Source organism: Monodelphis domestica, chromosome 4 (assembly GCF_027887165.1).
Source record: "Monodelphis domestica isolate mMonDom1 chromosome 4, mMonDom1.pri, whole genome shotgun sequence".
NCBI lineage: Eukaryota > Metazoa > Chordata > Mammalia > Didelphimorphia > Didelphidae > Monodelphis > Monodelphis domestica.
Genome location: NC_077230.1, coordinates 231,916,289 through 231,943,710, shown reverse-complemented (window position 1 = coordinate 231,943,710; position 27,422 = coordinate 231,916,289). Strand labels below are relative to the sequence as shown.

General features: G+C 38.2%; 1 protein-coding gene across 4 annotated transcripts in view; it reads left to right on the top strand.

Annotated features, from left to right (window-relative positions):
* The window catches only part of KMT2A (lysine methyltransferase 2A), an 83,286-nt gene extending 56,481 nt beyond the window's left edge, over positions 1 to 26,805 (top strand). For all 4 annotated transcript variants that reach the window (XM_056794302.1, XM_056794301.1, XM_056794300.1 and 1 more), the window contains 19 exons: positions 53 to 126; positions 1,160 to 1,353; positions 1,945 to 2,051; positions 2,712 to 2,849; positions 3,891 to 4,049; positions 4,324 to 4,441; positions 4,562 to 4,640; positions 4,759 to 4,919; positions 5,114 to 5,299; positions 5,509 to 9,766; positions 10,230 to 10,310; positions 14,927 to 14,991; positions 17,267 to 17,437; positions 18,763 to 18,837; positions 19,709 to 19,883; positions 20,054 to 20,161; positions 20,618 to 20,701; positions 21,023 to 21,152; positions 21,701 to 26,805. In XM_056794302.1, coding sequence (XP_056650280.1) covers positions 53 to 126; positions 1,160 to 1,353; positions 1,945 to 2,051; positions 2,712 to 2,849; positions 3,891 to 4,049; positions 4,324 to 4,441; positions 4,562 to 4,640; positions 4,759 to 4,919; positions 5,114 to 5,299; positions 5,509 to 9,766; positions 10,230 to 10,310; positions 14,927 to 14,991; positions 17,267 to 17,437; positions 18,763 to 18,837; positions 19,709 to 19,883; positions 20,054 to 20,161; positions 20,618 to 20,701; positions 21,023 to 21,152; positions 21,701 to 21,976 — 6,639 coding nt within the window. In that variant the 3' untranslated portion in view covers positions 21,977 to 26,805. The remainder of the gene's footprint in view (positions 1 to 52; positions 127 to 1,159; positions 1,354 to 1,944; positions 2,052 to 2,711; positions 2,850 to 3,890; positions 4,050 to 4,323; positions 4,442 to 4,561; positions 4,641 to 4,758; positions 4,920 to 5,113; positions 5,300 to 5,508; positions 9,767 to 10,229; positions 10,311 to 14,926; positions 14,992 to 17,266; positions 17,438 to 18,762; positions 18,838 to 19,708; positions 19,884 to 20,053; positions 20,162 to 20,617; positions 20,702 to 21,022; positions 21,153 to 21,700) is intronic.
* The last annotated feature ends 617 nt before the right edge of the window (positions 26,806 to 27,422 follow it).

Below are 27,422 nucleotides of genomic sequence, written 5' to 3'. Positions count from 1 at the left end.
AAAGAATTTAGGGTCAAATTGTCTAATTAAAATTCTTGTCCATTTTATTTAGCAAATGGAACGTGTTTTTCCATGGTTCAGTGTCAAAAAGTCCAGGTTTTGGGAACCAAATAAAGTTACAAGCAAGTAAGTAGCTTTAGCATCTATCAACTGTAAATGGCTGTTCAGAATATTGAATTAGACCCTTATTGTCTAGGTTTTGTTAAAAACACAAACACATTAAAATATCTTTAAAGATCTAGTGTTGGTTAATAATACAATGTGATATAACCTATAATTTGTCAGTCTTTAGTTACTTTATGTAGAAGCCATGTGATAGTATGGTATAATGAATGGATTATAGTGCTAACCTTGGGAGTTAAAAACACCTGTATTTAAGACCTACCTCTGAAATATAACTGCCTTTTTGGGACCCTGGGCAAGTCACTTAACTTCTCAGTGACCTAGGTAACTCTAAGGGAAAGGAAGCATTTTTTATAAATACTCCTTCATTTAAACTGATCCTCACAACAACCCTGTGAAATATATCTTATTATGCCTGTTTTACAGTTGAGGAAAATGAGGCATACAGAGTTTAAGTGACTTTGCCCAGGGTCACATACCTAGTACTTAACACTGGATTTGAACTTGGGTCTTCTAACTCTAGACCCAGTAGTATTATCCACTGCACCACTAGCTGCCTCTAATATTCTTATGTTGCAGAGCAGGCGCAGATCTGCCTTGGTTGGGGAAGTTGAGAATTTCCTCAATGGGTGAAATAATAGGTCCAACCCCAAGCCCCACAAAACAACTCTTAATTTAGGGAATTATAATGAAGTTCTACTGAACTTATTTCTAATATTTTCTGAGTGTCCTCTTTCATAACCCATGTCCAATTTTTTAAATTTATAAAAATGTGTACCCATGATAGGACTGCCATTTGATTCAGAATTATAAGCAAGGATCTTGTATTAATGAGACAAGGAAGTTGTTTAAAGAGAAATAGATATTTAATAATAGAAATTTAAATATCTTTGGGTTTTTTTATTTTAAGCATTTATATTCCATTGCAGTCCTTTTGGGGGGGATTAAGTTATGGTATTTGGCAAATTATATTAACTATACACATAGAAAATACTTAATAAATCTTTGTTAAATGTAATTGAACTTGTGTTTTCAGCAGTGGAATGTTACCAAATGCAGTGCTACCACCTTCACTTGACCATAACTATGCTCAGTGGCAAGAGAGAGAAGAGAACAGCCACACTGAGCAACCTCCTTTGATGAAGAAAATCATTCCAGCTCCTAAACCCAAAGGCCCTGGAGAACCAGATTCACCAATTCCTCTCCATCCTCCTACACCACCAATCTTAAGTAAGAAACCAGCCGTTATCTTGCTCTCTCCCTAGATGTATGTAGAAGATTTAAGCTTATGTATGAGACTGGCTTGGGGATAGCTAGGCAGCATAGTGGTTAGAGCAATAGGTTTAGAGACAGAGGTTCAAATATGATCTCAGATACCTCCTGTGTGACCCTGGGCAAGTCACTTGACCCTGATTGCCTAGCCTTTACTGTTCTTTTGCCTTGGAACTGATATGTAGTATCACTTCTAAAACAGAAGGTAAGGATTTTTTTTTTAATAATAATAGTAAGAGGCTGGCCTTATGAGACTAAATTTAGTATGTTTAAAAGTCTGAGGGAAATTTGTAAGCCATTCTTAAGAATAGTACCTTCATTATCTTCTCCTTTAGAGATTATCCAAGGAGTTGTCACAAGTCTTTTAGTACTGAAAGACATGGTAAATACCAAATTAGCTGACCATTTTTGTGTCTGCCTGTAGCTTCTTATGGGACTATAGGCCATTCCTTAAGCTGAAATTAAAACAAAACAAAATCCCTCTTTCTTGCAAGTCATACTCTCTGCCTTTCCAAACATAACTTTGGTATCTTTCTTTGGGGGCCCAAGATACTGACAGGAGTCGGGAAGACAGTCCTGAGCTGAACCCACCCCCAGGTGTAGAAGATAATCGACAGTGTGCATTATGCTTGACGTATGGTGATGATAACGCTAATGTAAGTACTTTTCATCTTAATGTTCTACTTAGCAGTCACTTAAGAAAACAAATGTATTTGCCCTTTGTAATTAATTTTGATAATGGGGATTTTTGCATATTCTGTGTATAGTTATCACTTAAGAGAACAATAGTTTTCCCTTGGAACTTTTCTGGCAGCTTGTTCTAATTGAATGCTAATGTGACTGGTCTTAGTTTCACCCTCTTGCTCTCTACTGACTGCAGTCTGAAAGCACATTGATAAGATTTTGTGAAAGTTAGTAAAATACAAATAATGTGTAAAATAACTTATGATTAACATAGGCTTGTGATCAGTCATGGAATATGGTCCATAATGGTGTAATGGTCTGGTTTCAATTCTGTAAACATACTATTGAAAACGAAACTAATACCATTTAGATATTATCACTTCTTTAGATAATAGATGTGGCCATTTTATTTGTTTGGATACTAGATTTTGTCCCTGATATAAAATATTTAAAAACAGTGCTCCTTAATATTACATAATTTTATTTGAATTTCTAAGCTAAAAGGCTATTGATTTTTTAAGGGCTGGGATTTTTTTGTTTTGTTTTTGACAAAATTTAAATATCAGTGCCAAAGAAAGCCTTCCTGGCACTGGGTTCTTTGTCATGGAAAAATAATTTGATACATCTCATAGGATGCTGGCCGCTTGCTCTACATTGGTCAAAATGAGTGGACCCATGTGAATTGTGCTTTGTGGTCAGCAGAAGTGTTTGAAGATGATGATGGGTCCCTAAAGAATGTGCACATGGCTGTGATCAGAGGCAAGCAATTGGTGAGTCGTTGGGAGTGGACTTTTATGGAAGGAAATTCCTTCAAAGTTTTCTAATGCTCTGCTAACTGTAGTTAACTGTTGCTTTACTGGTGCCTTTATATTTTCAGTTACTAACATGTGTTGAGTCTGTTCTTTCTGTGGAAACCTGTATTGATTTTTGGGGCAGAGATACTAAAGAAATGAAAAAATCTGATTTAAGACACTGAAAATATAACTACAGAAATAATACAGACCTATTTTAAGATGATAAAATTATCAGTCAGCATTTACTGAAGCACCTTCTGTGTGCTTGGCATTAAGGAAAACATTAAAACAAATATAAATTAACATAGTTCAGACTTCATAATAAGTGCAGTGAGAATGTGAAGTAATGTAGAAACCAATATCAACTGGGGGTAACCAGGCAAGTTTTCATGGAAGAACTGAATTCTTAGGTGTATTTTGGAGGAAGGAAGAGAAGGAATTGATCATAACAAAAAAATGGAGAAATAGCATGTATTATAGAAAGAATAAGTGTATTTGAGTGATATGGTAGGGTAATATTAAGCAAAGCAAAATATAATTTGCCTGGATGAAGATCTATAGAGGCTCAAGTAAGTATGTGGCTTTAAGAGTCATAATGAAAATATCCAGTTTTTATAAATTAGCCATTTTATTTTTCTTGTCAGAGCTGAGTCATTCAAACAGTATGATCTTTGCAGGCAATCTGGACTCATAGACCCTTTTTGGATTTAATGGCCTTCTATCTACTGGAGGATGTCCTAAGCATTGATCTAGACAGACTCCCTTTTTTTATTCACTGTTCTAGAAGAAAGCCCAGGTTCTAAGTCAAATGGTGATATTTAAGCCTAATAGGTTGTGGAGATTTTTGCAAAAATTGGGAAAAGATATAGTATGCTTATAATATATTTAATATCTTTGTGTAACCACAGACAAGCAGTAAATTTCCTGAGTTGGGGAGTTAAGGATGGAGTAACTTTGCTGAGGGACAGGCAGAAAAAATCTACATATCTAAAGTTTTTGTTCTTTGGGGATTTTTAGAGATGTGAGTACTGCCAAAAGCCAGGGGCCACTGTCGGTTGCTGCCTCACATCTTGCACTAGCAACTATCACTTCATGTGTTCCCGAGCCAAGAATTGTGTCTTTCTGGATGATAAAAAAGTTTATTGCCAGCGACATCGTGATTTGATAAAAGGAGAGGTAAGTGTTTGATTGCTTTTTTAATCTGGAGACTTGGGGAAAAAATGCTGACTAAAAAATGGCAGGATGGGAAAATTCATTTGTCCTTCTAAAGAGTGTTCCTGTGACTTTTTTTATTGCCTTAACCTCTCTTCTGATTAGACATATTGAAGTTACTGAGAAAATACCAGTGTTAAATTAACTCTGCTCTTTAGGTTTGGAATAGACTAAATGGTGAACATATCCTGTGAGTTAAAACTAGCATTTTAATAATGTCCCTGATTTCTTATTTAAGGTGGTTCCTGAAAATGGATTTGAAGTTCTTAGAAGAGTATTTGTAGACTTTGAAGGCATCAGCTTGAGAAGGAAATTTCTTAGTGGCCTAGAACCAGAAAATATCCACATGATGATTGGTAAGACCTGATATAAGCAATTGAAAGAAGCTATATTTATGGAACTCTTTTCCTACCTTTGGAGTTGATGTAAAGAACCTTTTTCAAATTCTCTTTTCTCATCATTTCTCCTTTGATCAGGCTCAATGACGATTGATTGCTTAGGAATTCTAAATGATCTTTCTGACTGTGAAGATAAGCTATTTCCTATTGGATATCAGTAAGTAAAATCTATGAAATGGGAACTAGGGCTTCCTTTTATAAGGCTTCAACAAATCTTATGGTTTCCCAATTCCTTGCCCATGCTTAAGGAACTTTTAAAAAACCTACTTTTGCAGATGTTCCAGAGTGTACTGGAGCACCACAGATGCTCGAAAGCGGTGTGTGTATACGTGCAAGATAGTAGAATGCCGTCCTCCAGTTGTAGAGCCAGATATCAACAGTACTGTTGAACATGATGAGAATAGGACCATTGCTCATAGTCCTACCTCTCTGACTGGTGAGTCTCTTATAAAACTAGAATTTAAGTGGAACACTTAGAAACAGTGTTTTGGAAGAAGAGTGAGAAGAGAAATTGAATATCTCTGAGATCATATTTGTCTCTAATTCAGTATTTTCACTGCTTTTGGTTGATCATCAGTTTGATATCTTAATTAGTATGTGGATTTTTAATGAAATTTTTTTCTACAACAGAAATTCCACCAAGAGATATTCTCAATACAGCTGAAATGATAAATCCTCCATCCCCAGACCGACCTCCTCATTCACATACCTCCAGCTCTTGTTTCTATCATGTCATCTCAAAAGCCCCTAGAATCCGAATGCCCAGCTATTCTCCAACACAGAGATCCCCTGGTTGTCGTCCATTACCTTCTGCAGGTAAAGAGTTTTATTAGTGAAATGACCTCATTGACTAATGAATAAGAAACCCTAGTCAGGATTAGTTTTTTGTTTTGTTTTGTTTTAGTCAATGCTGTTGTGATTAATTTTTCTAGTTTTATAAATTTCACTAAACTATGTGTTGATATTTCAGACCAGTGGATAGCATTTTTTTAAATTGTAGATTTTATCTTTTCTTTTTCATTTAGGGAGCCCTACCCCAACTACCCATGAGATAGTCACAGTGGGAGACCCTTTACTCTCTTCTGGGCTTCGAAGTATTGGTTCCAGACGTCACAGCACTTCCTCTCTGTCACCCCAGCGGTCTAAATTCCGGATAATGTCCCCAATGAGAGCTGGGAATTCTTATTCCCATCACAGTGTTTCCTCTATCTCTGGCATTGGAGTCTCCACTGATCATGATTCAAGTATAAAAACAATTGACCATTTCCTAGGGTCATTGAATCCAAGCACCCCAAATACTTTAGGGCAAAACACTTCTTCAAGTTCTCAAAGGACATTGGTTACAGTGGGGACTAAAGCAACTAATGTAGATGGACCTCCACCTTCAGAGATGAAACATATTAGTGTTGCAGATTTGTCAAGTAAAAGCTCCTCCTTGAAAGGAGAGAAAAGTAAAATGTTGAATTCCAAGGGCTCAGAGGGATCAACACATATCTTGGCTTATCCTAAACCAGTCCCTCAGGCTCATAATACGATGTCTGGAGAAGTAAATGTCAGTAAAATGGGCACTTTTGTTGAACCTTCTTCCGTGTCATTTTCTTCCAAAGAGGCCCTTTCCTTCCCTCCACTCCCTTTGAGGGGGCAAAAGAAGGAAAGAGACCAACATACAAACTCTTCCCAACCAGAAAACCCTTCTCCAGGTGAAGACACTGAAACTAAAGCATTGAAGACCCCAGGTATGAACAGTAGATCTATTGCAAATGAACAAATCACATCTAGTTCTAGGGATAGAAGACAGAAAGGAAAAAAATCTGGGAAAGAATCTTTCAAAGAGAAACATTCCATCAAATCTTTTTTAGATCCTGGTCAGGTGATGGCTGGTGAGGAAGGAAGCCTAAAACCAGAGTTTGTCAATCAGATTTTGACATCTGAGCATATAAGCCAGCGATCTTGTAATAATATTTCTTCTGAAAAGAGTGGAGATAAGATCCTTCCTATTTCAGGGGGTATCAAAGCTCCATCTGTACAACTGGAGGGACCAGCCAAGGAATCACAGACATCTCGGAAACGCACAGTTAAAGTAACCTTGACACCATTGAAAATGGAAAGTGAGAGTCCATCCAAAAATACATTGAAAGAAATTATTCCTGGTTCCCCATCCCAAGGAATGGAATCAGCAACTTTAGCAGAATCATCTTCAACTTCAGAAAGCCCAGGAGATGGCTCAGTGGCACAACCCAGTCCCAACGATCCTTCATCCCAAGAATCTCAGAGTAATACCTATTCAAATCTTCCTGTCCAGGATAGAAATTTGATGCTCCAAGATGGCACCAAGCCTCAAGAAGACAGTTCCTACAAGAGGAGATATCCTCGCCGTAGTGCCCGAGCCCGCTCTAATATGTTTTTTGGGCTCACTCCTCTTTATGGAGTGAGGTCCTATGGGGAGGAAGATATTCCATTCTTTAGCAGTTCTTCAGGCAAGAAACGAGGAAAGAGATCTGCTGAAGGGCAGGTTGATGGAGCTGATGACTTAAGCACCTCAGATGAAGATGATTTGTATTACTACAACTTCACCAGAACAGTGATTTCTTCAAGTGGGGAGGAGCGATTAGGATCTCATAATTTATTTCGGGAGGAAGAGCAGTGTGAACTCCCTAAAATTTCACAGCTAGATGGTGTAGATGATGGGACAGAGAGTGATACTAGTGTTACAACCACAGCAAGGAAAGTCAGTCAGCTTCCCAAAAGAAATGGAAAAGAAAATGGGACAGAGAACTTAAAGCTTGATCGACCTGAAGATTCTGGGGAAAAGGAACATGTCATCAAGAGTTCATCTGGTCATAAAACTAATGAGCCAAAGATAGATAATTGCCATTCTGTAAGCAGGGTGAAAACACAAGGACAAGATTCCCTGGAGGCCCAGCTCAGTTCATTGGAATCTGGCCGCAGGGTCCACACAAGTACTCCTTCAGATAAAAACTTACTAGATACTTATAACACTGAACTTCTGAAATCTGATTCTGACAACAATAATAGTGATGACTGTGGGAACATCTTACCCTCAGATATCATGGACTTTGTGTTAAAGAATACTCCATCCATGCAGGCTTTAGGAGAAAGTCCAGAGTCATCTTCATCTGAACTCCTGACTCTTGGGGAAGGGTTAGGTCTTGACAGCAACCGTGGAAAAGATATGGGTCTCTTTGAAGTATTTTCTCAGCAGCTACCAACAGCAGAGCCTGTGGATAGTAGTGTGTCATCCTCTATCTCAGCAGAGGAACAATTTGAGTTGCCTTTGGAGCTCCCGTCTGATCTCTCTGTCCTAACTACCCGAAGTCCCACTGTCCCCAGCCAGAACCCAAACAGACTGGCAGTAATCTCTGACACTGGGGAGAAGAGAGTGACAATCACAGAAAAATCTGTGGCCTCAACTGAAAGTGACTCAGCACTGTTGAGTCCAGGAGTAGATCCAACCCCAGAAGGCCACATGACCCCAGATCATTTCATTCAAGGGCATATGGATACAGACCATATTGCTAGCCCTCCTTGTGGTTCAGTAGAACAAGGACATGGCAATAACCAGGACTTAACTAGAAATAGCAACACCCCTAGCCTTCAGGTTCCTGTTTCTCCTACTGTTCCCCTTCAGAATCAGAAATATGTTCCCAGTTCTACAGACAGCCCTGGCCCATCTCAGATTTCAAATGCAGCTGTCCAGACAACTCCACCTCACATGAAACCAGCCACTGAAAAACTCCTTGTTGTCAATCAGAATATGCAACCACTTTATGTTCTCCAAACTCTTCCAAATGGAGTGACTCAAAAAATACAACTGACTCCCTCAGTTAGTTCTGCCCCCAATGTGATGGAAACCAACACTTCAGTGCTTGGGCCCATGGGTAGTGGTCTCACTTTAGCCACAGGACTAAATCCAAGTTTGCCAACGTCTCAGTCTTTGTTCCCCTCTGCTAGCAAAGGATTGCTCCCCATGACTCATCACCAGCACTTACATTCCTTTCCTGCAGCTACTCAAAGTAGTTTCCCACCCAACATCAATAATCCTACTTCAAGCCTGTTAATTGGTGTTCAGCCTCCTCCAGATCCCCAACTTTTGGTTTCAGAAACTAATCAGAGGACAGACCTCAATACCACTGCAACCAATCCTCCCCCTGGGCTAAAGAAAAGGCCTATATCTCGCCTACATTCACGAAAGAATAAGAAACTTGCTCCTTCAAGCACTTCATCATCTATTGCCCCTTCTGATATGGTTTCTAACATGACTCTGATTAATTTTACACCCTCCCAGCTTTCAAATCATCCAAATCTCTTAGATTTGGGATCACTTGGAAATACCACCTCCCACCGAACAGTCCCCAACATCATCAAAAGGTCCAAGTCTGGTATTATGTACTTTGAACAGGCACCCCTGTTACCACAAAGTGTGGGAGGAGCTGCTTCTTCAGCAGTTGGGGCATCAACAATAGGCCCAGATACCAGCCACCTCACAGCAGGACCTGTATCTGGTTTGGCATCAGGTTCCTCTGTTCTTAATGTTGTATCCATGCAAGCCACAACAGCCCCTACCACTGGTGGGTCAGTTCCAGGGCATGTTTTGGGGCAAGGCTCAGTCACATTAACCAGCCCAAGGTTGCTTGGTGCCCCAGACATTGGCTCAATAAGCAACCTCTTAATCAAAGCCAGCCAACAGAGCCTGGGACTTCAGGAACAGCCCATCACTTTGCCACCAGGATCAGGAATGTTTCCACAGCTGGGAACATCACAGACCCCCTCCACTGCTGCAATGACAGCTGCATCCAGTATTTGTGTGCTTCCCTCGACCCAGACTGTGGGCATGACAGTTGCCCCTTCATCTAATGAACCAGAAGGATCCTATCAACTTCAGCACATGACCCAACTCCTTGCCAGTAAGTCTGGGATTCTCCCCTCTCAGTTGGATATTACTTCAGCTTCTGGGAACCAATTGTCAAGCTTTCCCCAGCTGGTTGATGTTCCCAACACAGGACTAGAGCAGAACAAGACTTCATCCTCAGTTATGCATGCTAGCTCAGCCTCTCCTGGTGGTTCCCCATCTTCTGGTCAGCAGTCAGCAAGCAGTTCAGTGCTAGGCCCCACTAAATCTAGGCCAAAAGTCAAACGGATTCAGCTGCCTTTGGACAAGGGGAATGGAAAGAAGCACAAGGTTTCCCACATGCGGACCAGTTCTTCTGAAGCACACATTCCAGATCCAGAAGCCAACTCTACATCCCTGACCTCAGTGACAGGGTAAGAAAAGTCATTGTTGGTTATATTGGGTCATCAAGATCCAGATTCTGAACAGGGTGGATTTAAAAACTTCCCACTACTGCCTCTTCTGTTGTTCTTTCCCTTCATAAATTAAATTCCTGTTTTTGTTTTGTTTTTGACATGGTTTGAATGTTTCACAGTGACAATTGCAAAAACAATTTCAGTCTCATCAGTCTTGTGGGTGTTAAAACTCTTTAGTAGAAATATTATCTCTTGTTTACTCATTCTTTGAGATTTGGAGCATTTCGTGGCAGCTTTATTTGTTCTTTGTCTGAGACTGAGGCTACCAGGGAACAGTTATTTCTATTCGGTGAGTCATATTGAGGACAGTCACCTGCTTGCTAATCCTGATGGGTTTATTCTATAATCAGGCCTTTTAGTAATTTAACTTAAATATTTATCGGTTGAGTTCTTTTAATAGCCCTAAATACTTGTATTATAGAACTCCAGGATCAAAGTCAGATGTTCAGGATACAACTAACATGGATCAATCATCACAGAAGGATTGTGGACAGTCTATAAGGTAAACTGAAATGGACCTTGGTTTAGAATCACATACTCTATTCTGCCCATATTTTAAAGATTTACACTGTTTTGTATTCTTTATTATTTTGATTTTTAAATTCTTTACTTCCCTTCTACTGCCTCTTTCACCCAGTCAGAAGATAAGCAGTATGATATCAATTATACATTAAAATCATATAGAATGTTTTCATATTAGTTATATTTCCAAAAACTCAAAAAATAAAGTGAGAAAATTATACATCAATTTGCACTCAGAGTTCATTCATTCTCTCTGGAGGTGAAAAGTTCTTTCATCATGAATCCTTTGAAATTATCTCAGATCTTTGTATTGACCAGAGTAGCCAAGTATTTTGCAGTTAATATCATTACAACATTGCTATCATTGTGCACAGCGATCTCCCAGTTCTCATTTCACTTTACACTAATTAATATAGGTTTTGCCATGTTTTTCTGAAAACACTTCCCTTTGTCATTTCTTATAGTACGATAGTACTCCATCACAATCATATGCCACAATTTGTTTAGCCATTCTCCTATTGATGAGCATCCTTTCAATTTCTTGTTCTTTGCCGCCACAAAAAGTGCTGCTATATATATTTATGACCTTTTCTTTTTTCTTTGATTTCTTTAGAATACAGATCTAGTAGTGATATTGCTTGGTCATATAATATGCAGTTTTATAGCACAGTTCCAAATTATTTTCTAAAATGGTTGAACCAGTTCATAACTCTGTTTTTTCCCTTATCTTCAATATTTGTCATTTCTGATAGGTGTGAGGGGGTACCTTAAGAGTTGTTTTAAGTTGGACTTCTCTAATCAGTAATGATTTAAAGCATTTTTTCATATGACTATAGACAGTAGCTTTTATTTCTTTTGAAACTTCCTATTCATATCCTTTAACCATTTAACAATTGGGGGATGGCTCTTATTTTTATAAATTTGACTCAGTTCTATATTCAGTATATATTTGAGAAATTAGCTCTATTAGAGAAATTTGCTGTCAAAATGTTATGGTACGTTTCAGCAAATGCCATTTCCTTGATTATCTCCTTCAACTAGCTCTATTTTTGCTTTGTCTGAGCTTGCCCTTTTTACTCTAGCCCTTTATCTCAACTCCATGTTTCTTTATGTTTTGAAATATGTCTCTTGTAAACAAAATATTGTTGGATTCTGGTTTCTGATCCATTCTGCAATCTACTTCTGTTTTAAAGAATGAGTGGTGGTTTTATATATATGGATATATGGGTGAGTTCATCCTTTCATATTCACAGTTGATTAATAACTGAATTTCCCTTCATATTACTATTTTCTGTTCCTCCCTTTATCCTTTTATCCTATTTCTCCTTTAAAGTATTTTGCTTCCAATCATTGCCTCTTTTCATCCACCCTTCTCTTTATACCCTCCCTCTTATCTGTCCTTCCCCTTTTATTTCCCTTTTGGATAAAGTACACTTCTATGAGAGAGAGAGTATTCTTCCTTTCTTGAACCAATTCTGATGAGGGTGAGGTCCAAGCATTGCCTCCCACATTCCTGTTTTTTCATCCATTGTGAAAGCTCTTTCTTGTGCTCTTCTTCTAAATGAGAAGATTTTTCCCTTTCTACCTCTCCTTTCCCCCTATCTCCCAGTACATCCCTCTTTCTCCTTGCCCTTCATTTTTTTGGAAATTATTCCAACATAACTCACACCTATACTTTCTGTCCATATGAACTCCTTTTAACAGCCTCAATAAGAATAAAGTTCTTCCTATTTAAGGATGTAAACAGTTTAATCATATTGAATCCCTTATGATTTCTTTCCTGTTTACCTTTGCTTCTTTTGAGTTTTATATATGAAAATCAGATTTTCTCTTCTATTCCAGTCATTTTATCAGGAATGCTTGAAAGTCCTCAATTTCATTTACTATCCATTTTTTTCCCTTGAAGAATTATACTCAATTTTGCTGTGTAGGCGATTCTTGATTGTAATCCTAGCATCTCTGCCTTTTGGAATATCATATTCTAGGTCCTCTAGTCCTTTAACATAGAACTGCTAAATCTTGTGTTATCCTGACTGTGGCTTCATGATATTTAAGTTGCTTCTTTTTGGCTATTTGTCATATTCTCACTTCAACCTGGGAGTTTTGGAATTTGGCTGTAATATTCCTGGGAGTTTTAATTTTGGAATCTCTTTCAGGAGGTGATCAGTGGACTTTTTCCACTTCTGTTTTACCTCTTTAGTTTTAGGATATCAGGACAATCTTCCGATCATGGCTTTTAGGTAGTCTAATAATTCTGAGCTATTTCACATTTTCTTCTATTTTTTCCCTTCTTTTTTGTTTTTGTTTGTTTCTTGATGTCATGGAGTCATTGCTCAATTATAATTTTTAAGGGATTATTCTTCATTGAGCTTTTGTACTTTTTTCATTTGTCTAATGATTATTTTTAAGAAGTTCTTCCTTCTACCCAGACGAATTGCCCACCAGCTAGGGAAGGGGTGGCAGGGGGGTGGGGAGGAGGAAAAGAAAATGATCTGTTTCCAATGAACAAAGTATGAAAATGACCAAATAAAAAAATGTTTTAAAAACTAAAAAAAAAAGTTCTTCCTTCAATGGATTTCTGGGTGTGTTTTTTTTTTTTGCCATTTTTGGTCTGTTTTTTAAAGTGTTATTTTCTTTGTTTTGTTATTGTTGTTGCTCCTTTACCAAACTTGTCGACTCTTTTTTCATTATTTTCTTGAATCACTCACTCCCACTTCTTTTCCCAATTATTCCTCTATTCCTCTTTTTTGATTTTTAGAATGTGTTTTTTATCTCTTCCAGGAATTCTTTTTGAGCCCAAAGTCAATTCATATTTTTCTTTGACTCTTTGTACGTAGCTAGTTTGACAGTGTTGTCTTATGAGTTTGTATTTTGATGTTCTTTATCATCATAGTAACTGTCTATAGTTAGGCTCTTTTCTTGTTGTTTGCTCAGTTTTCTGGCCTATTTCTTTACTTTTAATTTTATGTTCAGGTGAGGCTTTGATATTGGGTTGGAGGGGGGCACTATCCTAAATTTCATATTTTTCATGTTGCTCTTTTCAGAGCTAGTTCTGGGTGTCTGTAAGTTTTTGTTTTTTCCAAGATGGTATGATCTAAAGAGAGATGTGCTCACTGCTCTTGTAACTGCAAGTACTCTTTTCCACTCTAGTACTGGCCAGAGTCCTGCTACTGCCAGTGCTACTCCTTACCCCGTGACTCTGACCCAGAACTACATATGAGCAACGTGACAGTGCTGCTCCCAGTTTCAGCAAAGGGTCCCCTCTTACCTCCTTCTGACTAGTTGACTTGACCTCCTTATTGTCACTACCATTGATTTAGTCCCCAATACCATGTCCACCCCTGCACAGCCTGATGCTGGCTAATGGCCTGTGGTGAACTTCACTCCATTCTCACCCTAATGGGACAGACCTTTCCTGCCAGATGTCCAAGTTGTCTTGGGAAGATAGATTGCTTTACTCTGTCCTTCTGTTGGTTCTATCACTCAAGAATTTGTTTTGAGGTGTTATTTTAACATTGTTTGGAGGGGAATTTGGGACAGCTCAGGTGAACCCCTGACTTTAATATCTTGGCTCTGCCCTACTTTTTATTGTTGGGATTTTTTTTTCATACCCTTACTTACTGTCTTAGTAACAACTCTTAAAAAAAGAAGGGCAAGGGCTAGGCAAATGAGATTAAATGATTTGCCCAGGGTCACACAGCTAGGAAATGTCTGAGTTCACATTTGAATCCAGGTCTTCCTGACTTCAGGCCTGGCACTCTATCCTACTGTTATACCTAATGGTCTCTTCATTGTTGTTAATTTTAAAAGTGGACAAGATTCATACAAGATTGTGCAATTTACTCAAATTATTAAATTAGAACTGGTTTGGAAGTTGAATTGTTATGCCTCCCTTCAGTTTTTCCCTCCAAATACTGTGACCACAAAAAATAATTTTAAATATCTAATTTACAACTTTAAAATGAGGATTTTGACTTCTTAGTTGCCCTGAGATAGTTAAGTTTAAAAAGTTGGGGAAATATTATTTTCCAAAAAGGATTATATTTTAAAGCAGGTCCTTTAGAAAAGAGTTATAAGTTTTGTACTTTCTAATATTTGACTGTCTTTGTACATGATATGCATGTGAAATGATTTGGAAAAGTGTAAAGTATATAAAATTATAAATATTCTTATCACTGGGTTCTGTTTAAAGTCGTATCAAACATGGTAGTATACCTAGCATTTTCTATTATTGATCTTAACTATATATTGGTGTAATAAATCAGGAAATCCCATTCCTTATACATGTCTAGGACAGTTCAGCATAAAAATGTAGTCTTCAAATTGTTGATACCAATTAAAATCCAGTTGTGTCATATGATAGCCAAATATTAGAAAGTACAAAATACACAACTGTCTTTTCTAAAATACTTCTAAAATACTATACTTTTTAGAAAACTATATTTCCCCAGTGTCTTCATTTTAAAAGTTATAAATTGGATCCATAAAATTTTATTTTGTGGTTACAGTAGGGACATGACATAGCTATATAGATACTATTATTTTTAAATTGCAATAAATGTGACATTTCTTACATTTGGTTTTCTCCTTGCCTAGGCAAATGACTGCAATTCCAGAAGAACCACCAACACAGAATTCAACAAATGAGCAAGACAGTTCAGGTAAGTGTGTGGTTGTCAACTAAAAAGGATATTTTTGTTGGCTTATCTGTTATAAAAGAGAATCCTAAGTAAGACCAGGACACTTTTGGCTGTACTGCCTTAACAGCAGTGTAAGATTTACATAATTAGTGAAGTGACCTGACTAAAGAAAGCTAACCATCATTATAAGTAGAAGATAGATGTAGAAGAACCTACTTCCGGTTATAAAACCTGGTATATACACCTAACATGTTAAATTATTTATTTGTACTATGTACTGGTGAAGTAAATCAGGAAATCATATTCCATTTACATGTTTAGGACAGTTCAATGTAAAAAACATAATCTAAGTTAATTTATTGACTTAATTTGATATCCATTAAAATCCCATTTGGGTTACTTTATAGAATTAGATAAAATGATGAAATATAAATGGGGGGCAGGAAGGGGAGGGGACAAGCAAATTTATCAAGGAAGTAATTAGTAGTGGGAGCTTATTTAAAAAGACTTTTTAAAAAATAAAATAATATTTTAAAATAATAACTGACATTTATATAGCACTTTAAAGTTTTCAAAGTGCTTTTCCTACATTGGATTCTCTCAACCATTTGGCATGTGTTGTTATCATTTTACAAATGAGGAAACAGGCTTAGGAATTAAGTGACATGACACATGATCATACTACCAGTAAGTTAAGAGGCCAGACACTCAAAAGAATAGTCATTAATAATGTATTATTAACTTGGAAGGAAGCTTCCAGTTGAGTGTTCCAGGATTCTCTTCTGAATGGCCCTATGCTATTTAACATTTTTATCTAGGACTTTAGTACAGCCATAGATAAAATGTTTATCAAATTTACAGATAACATAAAAATAGAAGTTAATATATCAAAATACAGAATTAGGATTCAAAATGTCTAAACAACGAGATAGTTGTATTGAAAACAATATGATAGAAATTCAATTAAAATAAATGTAAAGCCTTATCCTTGAGTTAAAAAAATAATCTAAGTACAAGTAGTGGAGACATTATTAGATAGCAGATTATCTGAAAAAGAACTGAAAGCTTTTATGCACTACAAGCTCAGTATGAGTAGAAGGGTAATAATTAGAAAAGTAATGTGATCTTGATCTATAATAGGAAAGGCTCACTTTTCCAGAATAAAGAGATCCTATTGTAGTCTGCCCTGGTCAAACCACATCTAGAATATTGTTTAGGAAGAGTGTGAATAAATTAGGAAGTGAAATCTGGCCTCAGATACTTCCTAACTGTACAACTCTGGACAAGTCACTTAACCCCCAGTTACCTACTTAGTATCATTTCTAAGACAGAAGGTAAGGGTTGGGGGAGGGGGGTTAGGAAGTGTCCAAAGGAGGGCAGAATGATGAAGACTTTTAGGTCCATGTCTTAGAAAGATCAGTTGAAGAAGCTAGGAGTGCTTAGTCTGTAGAAGAGAGAACTCAGAAAAAATGTGTTAAATAAGTCTTTGAAAGGTTTCATGTGGAAGAAGGATTTGACTTCTATTTGATCCCAGAGCGCAGAACGAGATGCTGTGGATGAGAGTTGAAGAGAGGCAAATATAGGCTTCATGACAAGAAAATCTTCTTAACAATTAGAGCTATTCCAAAGTAAAATGGGCCTTTTAGGGAGTTACAGGTTTCACCCTAGAAATCTTCAAGCAGAAGTTGGATGACTACTTGTCTGTCATAAGGTAGATTCCTTTTTCAAAAGATCTTTTTTTATATATGGATTGAACTTTAAGACTTCTGAGAACATTTCCTGAAATTTTAATATTCCTCAGTTAAAGGTTGGAAAACTCTGGATCTTAAACACCTAATCCATTGCTATAGAGCAGTGATAGCAAACCTTTTAGAGACCAAGTGCCCAAACAATGGCCTCATGCCACATGTGAGCCACCCCCTTACCCCAGACAGGGAAGAGAGGAAGCATTCCCATTGGGCTACTGGGCAGAGGGGTAGGTGATAAGAGAAATTTAAAGCATGTGTGGAGAGAGGGAGGGGAGCAGCTCCCTCTGGCATGTGTGCCATATTTTCACCAACACAGCTATAGATGATGTTTTAAACGAAGACTGACTTTGTTACACAGCAACCAAAGAAGATCTCCAGGCATTATGACCTTGGGACATTGTCAGGATCTTTTAATTTCTCATAGGGAATAGCTTGACTACTAACTAATTCTTCATTGAACATGATGTAATACAGTTATCCTTATGAAATATATTTTTTAAAAAGTAAAACTCTCAGCATTCATAATCTCTTATTTTGTTTTCTCTCAGAACCCAAAGTTACTGAAGAAGAAGAAAGCAACTTCAGTTCTCCACTGATGTTTTGGTTACAGCAAGAACAGAAGAGGAAGGAAAGCATTGGAGAGAAAAAGCCAAAGAAAGGGCTAGTTTTTGAAATATCAAGTGATGATGGTTTTCAAATTTGTGCAGAAAGCATTGAAGGTGTGTTGACTGAAGTGTTTGACTGCTCCATAAGGCTCAAAAGATTCTATCATTATAATCTGTTTCAGCTTGCTTGGATTTTGGGAAATATTTATGTATAGAGAACCTACTATGTTTTGGGCACTGTGGTGGATGCTGTGAGGATACAAAACAAAATAAAAATGATTAATAAGTTTAGATTTTTTTAAAGCAGTGTGAGATAGTCCACACATATCTTCATTAAGGTCACAGCCTAATTAGTTTGGGAAGCAGTAAAAACATAAGACTTTATATAAGATAGTGGTTTAACAGTAAGTACTAAAGTTGAGGGAAGAGAGAAGTAATGGGTTCAAGTAATCAGGAAAGGTTTTGATGGTTACATAGGATTTGGATAGACCAAGAGAGGAGATGGGAAGATCCTCTTAGGAGCAAAGTCTCCAAGGCAAATGCAGGGGACTCTGGCTGGAGGAGAAGACCTATGTTGGGGGTAGTTGGAGATAAGATTGAAAAGAGCAAGCCTTGAATGCCAAGTTAAGAATTTGGTAGTTTATTCTATATGCAGTGGTAGCCATTGAAGATTTTTAAACAAGGGAAATGACATGAAGAGAGTATTCTTTTTACTAAAATCTAGTAGAAGCATGTAGGACAAATAAATTGTTAATATAATTAAAAAAGATGGAAAAGTAACTAGTTTTATTGGTGGAGAAATTATGCATTCCATTTTAAATATAGACTATAGGAGCTTAGATCTAGTACTTAAAAGTTCTTAGAAGCCTCCCCTTTATTTTATAAATGTTGAACTTGAGGGGGTGAGTCATTCAAGTGGCAGTGTACAGAAGTTGAAGATCAAAGTAAGAGTTTAAATGATCCACTAAAAGGAACATTACTTATTAGAGTAGGACCAGAGGTTTAAGGAGATATCAGGTATAGATTTGGTAATAATCTCTATAGAGGTGAAAATCTTAATTTCAAGATGGAGTATATATATGGAGAAGAGAAGGCCAGGGACTAAATCTTTGGAGAATCCACTTATAGAGTGGGAAGAAATTATATACTTGAACAAGTTGATAAGGAATACCTTGGCCAAGGACAGAAATAAAATTAATACTATAAAATACTGAAGCTAAAGGCTCAATCATACAACTATATAAGAGAATCAGATTATTTGAAAATTTTGGCATTTCATCTGTTCAGGTCAACTGCCCTGACCACCCTTATAGAAGCACTGCTAAGCATTGTACTTTCTCTACTTCTTAGCTACTAAGCATGTTTGGCTTATACAGACCACTAACATGACAAGAAATACACTTAAAAAGTTTGTTACCTATTCCTTAATATCACTACAGATGCATGGAAATCATTAACAGATAAAGTTCAGGAAGCTCGGTCCAATGCTCGTCTAAAGCAGCTTTCATTTGCAGGTAATGTATGAAACTGTTGGCTTGTTCCTCTCAAATATTTTGGTAGATTATTGATTTGAACCAAGATATTATTGATTGTACATGGAAGTGTGTCCAGGTGAGTGTACTTTTCAATCTTTGTTATTCAAAATTTAGTCCATTCTAGCAGCTTAAGAGATGTGAGAGGCCATTAGTAGTGGTGTAATATCCCTGAACAATCTGCAGGGATCTAGGAGAAAAAACACTATGCATAAGCAAAGGATAAACTGTGGGAATAGAAACACCGAGGAAAAGCAACTGCCTGACTACAGCGGTTGAGGGGACATCACAGAGGAGAGACTCTAAACGAAACTCTAATGCAAATATTAACAACATGGAAATGGGTTCAAATCAACACATGTGACACCCAGTGGAATCACGTGTTGGCTATGGGGGGTGGGAGGGAGGAAAAGAAAATGATCTTTGTCTTTAATGAATAATGCTTGGAAATGATCAAATAAAATATTATTTTAAAAAAAGAGAGAGATGTGAGAGGAAATTCTTAGGAGTGAAAGGGAAGAGTAAGCCTTTATGAAAAAATGCAAAGTTCTTTCATGTGCCAAACTATGCTTTGATACCTGAGTAGTTTGCTTTTCCAAAAACTCAGGCTTTGTATTCCGTTTGGACTTCCTGGGCTTTGTTCACAGAGATGATAGTGAACTGAAGACCTGGCCAGCCTTCTTTTATTTCTGAATTTGTCAGAGAGGACTGTTAATTAAAAATCTAATGCTAGCTTCTGACCATTGTTTCTAGATCATATTCTTTGGGGGCTTTAGAAGGTTCCTTCTGTAGTTTGGTTAACTGTTGAATATTGCAATTTTGTTACCAGCCCTAATGTTTATGATCTTTGCAGGTGTGAATGGCTTGAAGATGCTAGGGATTCTTCATGATGCAGTTGTGTTCCTAATTGAGCAGCTTTCTGGGGCCAAGCATTGTCGGAATTATAAGTTTCGGTTCCACAAACCAGAGGAGGCCAATGAACCACCCCTTAATCCTCATGGTTCAGCCAGAGCTGAAGTCCACCTGAGGCAAGTGCCATTTACCTATGACTTGGAAAGCAGTTTCTGGTGTTAGTTTGTAGATAAATGCCACTGATGTCTCCTTTTTCTTGAGATTTTCTGGGCTACTAATTGTCTCTTATTTCCAACTTTTCTGCCTTAGGCATTTTCTCTAAATATTCTTTGATCTTTGATTCCAGGAAGTCAGCATTTGACATGTTTAACTTCCTGGCTTCTAAACATAGACAGCCTCCTGAATATAACCCCAATGATGAGGAAGAAGAAGAAGTACAGCTGAAATCAGCTCGGTAAGCAATTAAGTAGACAACTGATGGAAGAAGTTAAATCAAAAGGAGGAGGTAGGATGTGCCAGAAATGCCAGAATTCCAGGATTACATAAAAGAGAATGACTGAGACATGAGTGGCATAGTAATCATAGCTAATTAACTGAAAATTGGACTTTATGATCCTGACCTGAAATTCACATTGCTTTAAAAATTGTTTTTTGTTTGATTATTGGTTGAATATCCTCTTGTATAGATATACTCTACTGTGGAGGTTTGATTGTTCCAAACCTCTACATAGTCACTATCACAACCTTCATTGTCATCATCAAAAAACATTTATGTGTTTAATTGTATATGTTCTTACACTAGGGAACCATATAGTCATTGTCTGTCTTCTAAGAGTTTAGCCCAAGACTTTGCCAGAGTAGTCTCTTCCATAAAGAAGTATGATTAAAGGTATGTCCTGCTGTTTTTCAGAAGGGCGACTAGCATGGATTTGCCCATGCCCATGCGTTTCCGGCACTTAAAGAAGACTTCCAAGGAGGCAGTCGGGGTCTATAGGTATGGCTGAAATCATGAAAGCTTTTCTAAAATCAGAGTGGAACCAACAAGTAGAGTAGATTCTTTTTACAGATGACACTGACTAAAACTTACAGCTGTGTTTGGTAGCTGGCTCAAGGATCCTCATGTAATAATTATTTATTAACTGTTCAGACTTCCATTTCATATTATATCCATTCATCAAGAACAGAGAACAATTTCTGTAAGGCATATAGGTCCAGATTCTGCTTCTTCCAGACAGCCTGTTGTGGACTTAATGACAAAGAATCCAAGTAGGTGAATGTCAACTAAGGGAACTCTTTGTCTATGTTCATGTCCTAGGTCTCCCATCCATGGACGGGGTCTCTTCTGTAAGAGAAACATCGATGCAGGTGAGATGGTGATTGAGTATGCAGGCAACGTCATCCGTTCCATACAGACTGACAAGCGAGAGAAGTATTATGAGAGCAAGGTGAGATAGACTGTGTCATTGTCCCTGCTCATTTCACCTGTTATAGGCAAAGGAAAAGATGAGTGTAGAATAACATAAAGAAAAAGGTGGTGCTGGTTATTCTCTTAAAATGATTACTGTTAACTACATTTCAGCATTAGGAGTTAGCATAAGCACAGGTTGGAAGTCTTGGGAAAAAGAAGTTGAGATTAAGGGGACCTAGTAAAAATGTACTGTCCCTAATGTTGAAGTTGAGTGGGCCCTTAGTAACTTTGAAAACTCAAGAGATATTTATCAAGGGTATACAACTACATTTTTCAGGTCTTCTCCTACCTTCTTAAATAGAGAAGCCACTACTTTTTGTGCCTACAAATCCAGTGAAATTTATAGGTAACATCTTGAAATATGCTTACCAGAAGAGCTACATCAGCATAACTGGAGTTTTGATTAGCATTCAGATTTTATCAGTTTTGCTTAGCTGGGGCTATATGTAGTGTAAAAAGAAGGCAGTCCTAAATTTAAGTTGCAACTAACATTTTTTTCTCTGTCCGTCTTTCCTGGTCATATAGGGCATTGGCTGCTACATGTTCCGAATTGATGACTCAGAAGTAGTGGATGCCACCATGCATGGAAACGCTGCACGATTCATCAACCATTCATGCGAGCCCAACTGCTATTCTCGGGTCATCAACATTGATGGGCAGAAGCACATTGTCATATTTGCAATGCGTAAGATCTACCGTGGAGAAGAACTCACTTATGACTATAAGTTCCCCATTGAGGATGCCAGCAATAAGCTGCCCTGCAATTGTGGCGCTAAGAAATGCCGAAAGTTCTTAAACTAAAGTTGCTCTTTTTCTCATTCCCCCATTACGGGAGTTGCAAGACCCAGGGTCATCCAAAGCAAAACTGAAGGCTTTTTCTAGCAGCCAAGGGTTCCAGGATCAGATGGGCTCAGTTGAGGGACCTCCATTATGTCTGAGCTCCCTTCCCTTGTGCCCCATCTTCACATCATGCAGTGTGATCATAATCCTGGTGAGAGGTGACGTCATGAAGAAAAGATTGGTGATGGACTTTCTTCCTGGCACCTCTGGATTTCGCACACCAATATGAGGAGGGGAAGGGGTCCCCTAACAGATTTGCCTGGAGAGAGCCTGTAAAGGGTTATATCAGGAGAATAGGGATTTTCCTGAGCTTCTCCCTAGGGGAAGTTGGTAACTTGCTGCCAGCCTCTGCTTGGCCCATTTCCTAAGCACTGTTAGTGAGGTGGCCAGAGTGGCCAAGCAGGGTCAAGAGGATAATATAGGTCAGGCACCTCAGAGTTGGCTGGCCAGGCCCAGCCTACATCCGTCTCTTGATTGAAAGAAAATATTTCATGGTTTCTCCTTAGTGCCCTCCCACCTAAGACTTCATTTCTGATTGGGAGGCAGGATTCCTAGCGCCTTTGTTGACCAAAAGGGCTGTTTGGGGTTGTGCCAATGAATTACCAAACACTTGAGCCTGCCTATTGGCTTTGTAGTGGGAGTGTTACCCCTGTAAGCCTTATCTCAGCCAGTTACTTTTCTTGACAGTAGGAGCAGCTTCCTTCCCTTTCCTTCTCCCCATTTTACTTTTCTTTCTTTTCTCTTGGCTTCCAGCCCACCACTTTTCCATTCTTTCTGGGTGGTAGGTGAAATTGGCTCCCTATTTAAGGATCTGCACCCCACTGGGCACAGTTTGTGCCTACAAAACATCCTTTGAGCTAGTTAGCACTCCAGAAGGGGACATGGACACAAGCCACTAAAAATAGATAGGTTTAGGAGGAGTCTTTACCAGCCCAAGCTCCAGTGGAAATGTTTTTTTTTAAAAAATGCAGCATGGTGGTCTTTGAAGAGGGAAAATTGTTTAAATAGGATTTGAATCATGCATCTTCCTGAGAATTTCATATCCAAGTTGATGATATCCACCCCCTTCTACCTCCCACCCCTTCTCCATTACTAGGATACAGTTACTTTGATTTATTCTTTGCTAAGACATAGGAAGGCCAAATTCCTAAATGGTCAATCCCCACTAAAAGCTAAAGGCAGAACACTAAGGTTACAAGACCCTGAGGGAGTATGTTACCATGTGTTGAGGGAGCTCTACCAGATGTGCAAAATCTATTGTCAGAGCAGATGAAAATGACACTACTGCCTAGGTTCCTTCTCTAGGACATGGTCAAAGCAGCATCAGACTAACTTCTCTCTCCTTCCCTTCTTTCCTCCCTCCATTTCCCCTTCCCCAAGACAGTGTCCTGAATCTGTTAAATTAAGTCATTGGATTTTACTCTGTTCTGTTTACAGTTTAATATTTAAGGTTTTATAAATGTAAATATTTTTTGTATATTTTTCTATGAGAAGCACTTCATAGGGAGAAGCACTTATGACGAGGCTATTTTTTAAACCGTGGTATTATCCTAATTTAAAAGAAGATCTGTTTTTAATAATTTTTTATTTTCATAGGATGAAGTTAGAGAAAATATTCAGCTGTACACGCAAAGTCTGATTTTTTTTTCTGTCCAACTTCCCCCGCTCCCAACCCCTGCCCTCAGAAGGTATATTTTTGTTGTTGTTTAACGTGTAAGCTTGTTCATGCCTTGTTGACTTAGGTAACTGTTTCCTGGGTTGCTCCTAGATTATAGAGAAGGAAGGTCACCAAAATACAAGGTTCTCCCTTCTCTCCCTCCTCTACAAAGCTCCCAGCAGGCTACATTACTATGTTGGTACAATTCTTCTTTCATCCCCTTTCTAAAACACATTTCTTCTCTGATTCTAGCCCCAGGGCAATGGGAAGAGGCAGATTTTTGTACTTCCCAAGTCTCTTCTACTTCAGAGGTAGAAAAATAAGAGCTTGGATGGCAGACAACTTGACATTTTTCCATCTCCATCTGCCTCATTTGTTGCCTCCATTTATCTCTGCTTCCAGTATCCCCACAAAATCCTTATATCTGCAAAAAAGATCTTACTGACCCCCTAGACATACTTCCAGGGTGGCCCAATGAAACTAAAGCACAGTCTTAGATCATTCACAGAGAAACAGGTTTTCTCTCTGTTTTGGTTACTGGGCTTCAAAACAGTTCAGTCCAGCAGGAGATCAATAATGGCTCTCAGTGGGACACTCTTCCTGGCTACAAGAAGCCCACCCTGTGGAAACTTAACAAAGCAATATCACTCAGCCCAGCGTACTCCACCCCAGGACCCTTGGTTCAGCCTGCGCCCTCCGACCTGGGCTCCCTTATCTCCTGTGACCTTAAAAACTTTGTCTGGTGGATCTGCTGAAACACCATCACTTTCGCCAGCACTGTGGACAGGATGGCAAAGGATACCTTGCGAGCATGGAGGGGGGAGCTAACAGTGGGCTGAGCACAGTCCACCCAGATCTCACCTCCCCTCTTTCTTCAGTCTTTGAGAAGATATGGTGACTCAAAGTGTTCCACTAGTATCTGATTTCTTTCTTATTGCACTGTGTGAGGAGGTTTTTTTGTAAATCTTTTTTGTCCTTATTTCAAAACAAAACAACAAAAAAAAACCTTAGGCTGAATTTATTACCGAAATGATTGATGCACTGATGGGTCGGGGATTCACTCTTAAGAAAGAGACCCAAAGGCCAGTCAAGGATGGGGAGAACTCAGATGAATAGACCTGGTCACTGCCCTATTATTAGGCAGTGCTCTATTATAAAAGATCTCTTTCTCATTCCTTTCCCACCATTCCCTGGGTATTAGGAGAAAAGTTACATCCTAACCCCAGCCTGCTTAAGAAAGCACCCCTGTGAGTGACTGCAGCTCATTCTTGAGCCCATTGCCAAAATTCAACAGCTTGAGAATGAGAGGAGGGTCACTACCAGAAGTAGGAGAGGAAGAGATGAGTAATAAATGAATGGAAAATGCCTCTGAGTTCATCTTGAAAAGTATCCAGAGGATTTTAGAACAGAAATTCATTCAGACTGCGCAAATAACATTGGGTCATTCATTAGAATCTTTCAAGAAGCTTCCTTCAGAAATTCCCAAATCCCTGAGGAGTAATAATTATGTCTCTGGTTAGTTCTCCAAGAGAGCCAATTCACTCAAATAGCTTTGCTGCTAGAACCTGTTGTGGCTGCATGAACTGGTGGCCATTGCAGCCAGTGAAAACTATTTCATAACCAGAGCAGCTGCATGGCACTGACACTTTGGCCAGGCCTTCTTGGTCCCTTTGCTTCTCCGTAACCATCTACCACCACATCTCCAGCACATCCCTTCCTGCTTTCAGTACATTAATGAGTTTGGAGGAGAGAAGCCTTGGCAGCTACTATTAATTTTTCAACCAGACTCGTTGACATTTGCAGGATCCAGTCCGCCACCCTGCTTACCTCTGTCCCATCCTGGCCAATTCAGTGAGCACTGTGCAGCTCCCTTAATTAAAAAAATAGATTTTAAAAATGAATGTATCTTTTTAAAGGACTTCTGTTCAATCACAAATATCTGAAAATACTAAAGGTCAAAACCTTGTTGGGTGTTTGAATTTATTTGGGGGTGGGGGGAGGGAAAGGGAGATTTGTAGCAAACTTTTTTTCTCAAAGGAAAAGCGGGTCATTATAAAGGGCTGGGTGTAAACTGTTTCATTTCCTTCATTTCAAAGCAATACAAGGTTATTAAGCAGATGGTTTTGTGCTGAATCATGAATGCCAGTCAAGTCTAGACTACTTACTGGTTTCACACACTCTGAAAACTTGCAAGATTTTTTTTGAATTTTCAAATAACTATAAATATGATATATATAGGAACTAATATAGTAATGCACCATGTAACAAAGCCTAGTTCAGTATCAGTCCATGGCTTTTAATTCTCTTAACACTATAGATAAAGATTGTGTTACAGTTGCTAGCAGAGGCAGGAAAATGTCAGTCTGGTGTTCCTCTGGGTCCCCAAAGGAAAAAAAAAACAAAAACAAACTGCAAGAGTATCATCTTAATAGGGATTGCATCAACCCAGCCCACATCGGGTTGGAAAGAATTGCACAAACCATGTTACCTGGAGCTTCTCTGCTGAGGATTTTTCTGCCCATGAATGTTACCAGTCAGTACCTGTACTTCTTGTTTCTCTATTTTTGGTTATGAATGTTGGGATTACCACCTGCATTTAGGGGGAAAAATTGTGTTCTGTGCTTTCCTGGTATCTTGTTCTGAGGTACTCTAGTTTTGTCTATCAACCAAGAAAATATACTTGTGGTGTTTCTTTTAATTGAACTTTCAACAGTCTCTTTAGTAAATACAGGTAGTTGAATAATTGTTTCAAGAACTGAACAGATGACAAACTTCTGTTCCAGAAATAAGACATTTCTTAACTTTATCATGTATAACAGATCTTTTTGTTTTTATTTTTTCCTTGTGTTCTTCCAAACTTCTGGTTTAGGGGGGGGGGGGAAGAAAAGAAAAAAAAAAGGAATGTGTCTAAAGTCCATCAGTGTTAACTCCCTGTGACAGGGATGAAGGAAAATACTTTAATAGTTAAAAAAAATAATAATGCTGAAAGCTCTCTACGAAAGACTGAATGTAAAAGTAAAAAGTGTATATAGTTGTAAAAAAAAATGGAGTTTTTAAACATGTTTATTTTCTATGCACTTTTTTTTATTTAAGTGATAGTTTAATTAATAAACATGTCAAGTTTATTGCTGCAGACAGTTGGACTTTATTTCCTTTGGTAAAGGGATGTTGGGGAGGGGGTGGTAAATGACCTCAGGTCAAACTGCTTGTCATTTTTCCTTTTTCAGAAATGGAAATAACTAAAAATATTCCCTATCTTCTATCAAAGAGTGCTGGGTGTCAATTCAGAAGATCTGGATCTAATGCCTTGCCACTTAGTAATTTTGTGATCTTGGACAACCTTTTCTTTAGGCCCTACTTTGCTCTTCTTAAAATGAAATCCCCTGCCATCCCTTCCATCTTGAAATCTGTGATCCTATCACTACTTCTGTTTAACCCAGACTTAAATCCATTCCCATTCAACTCTGCTCCCTTTCTTCAGAAGAAGTGACTTTGAATTGGAGGAGAGAACTGGGATGTTTCCTTTAAATTCTGCTCATCTTCCCTTTTTTTGTTCTACTATAACACAACAAATATTTATTAAGCTCCTACTGCTTTGCAGAGTTCTGTGTTAGACAATTAAAAAGGTAGCAATGTGGTTAAGGTTGTCCCCTTGAAAGAACTATGTTCTATGAGATAAATGAATACTCTTGAGCACAACTACAATTCATAATTATAACTGAATTAGAATTACTAGACAAAATGTTGTGA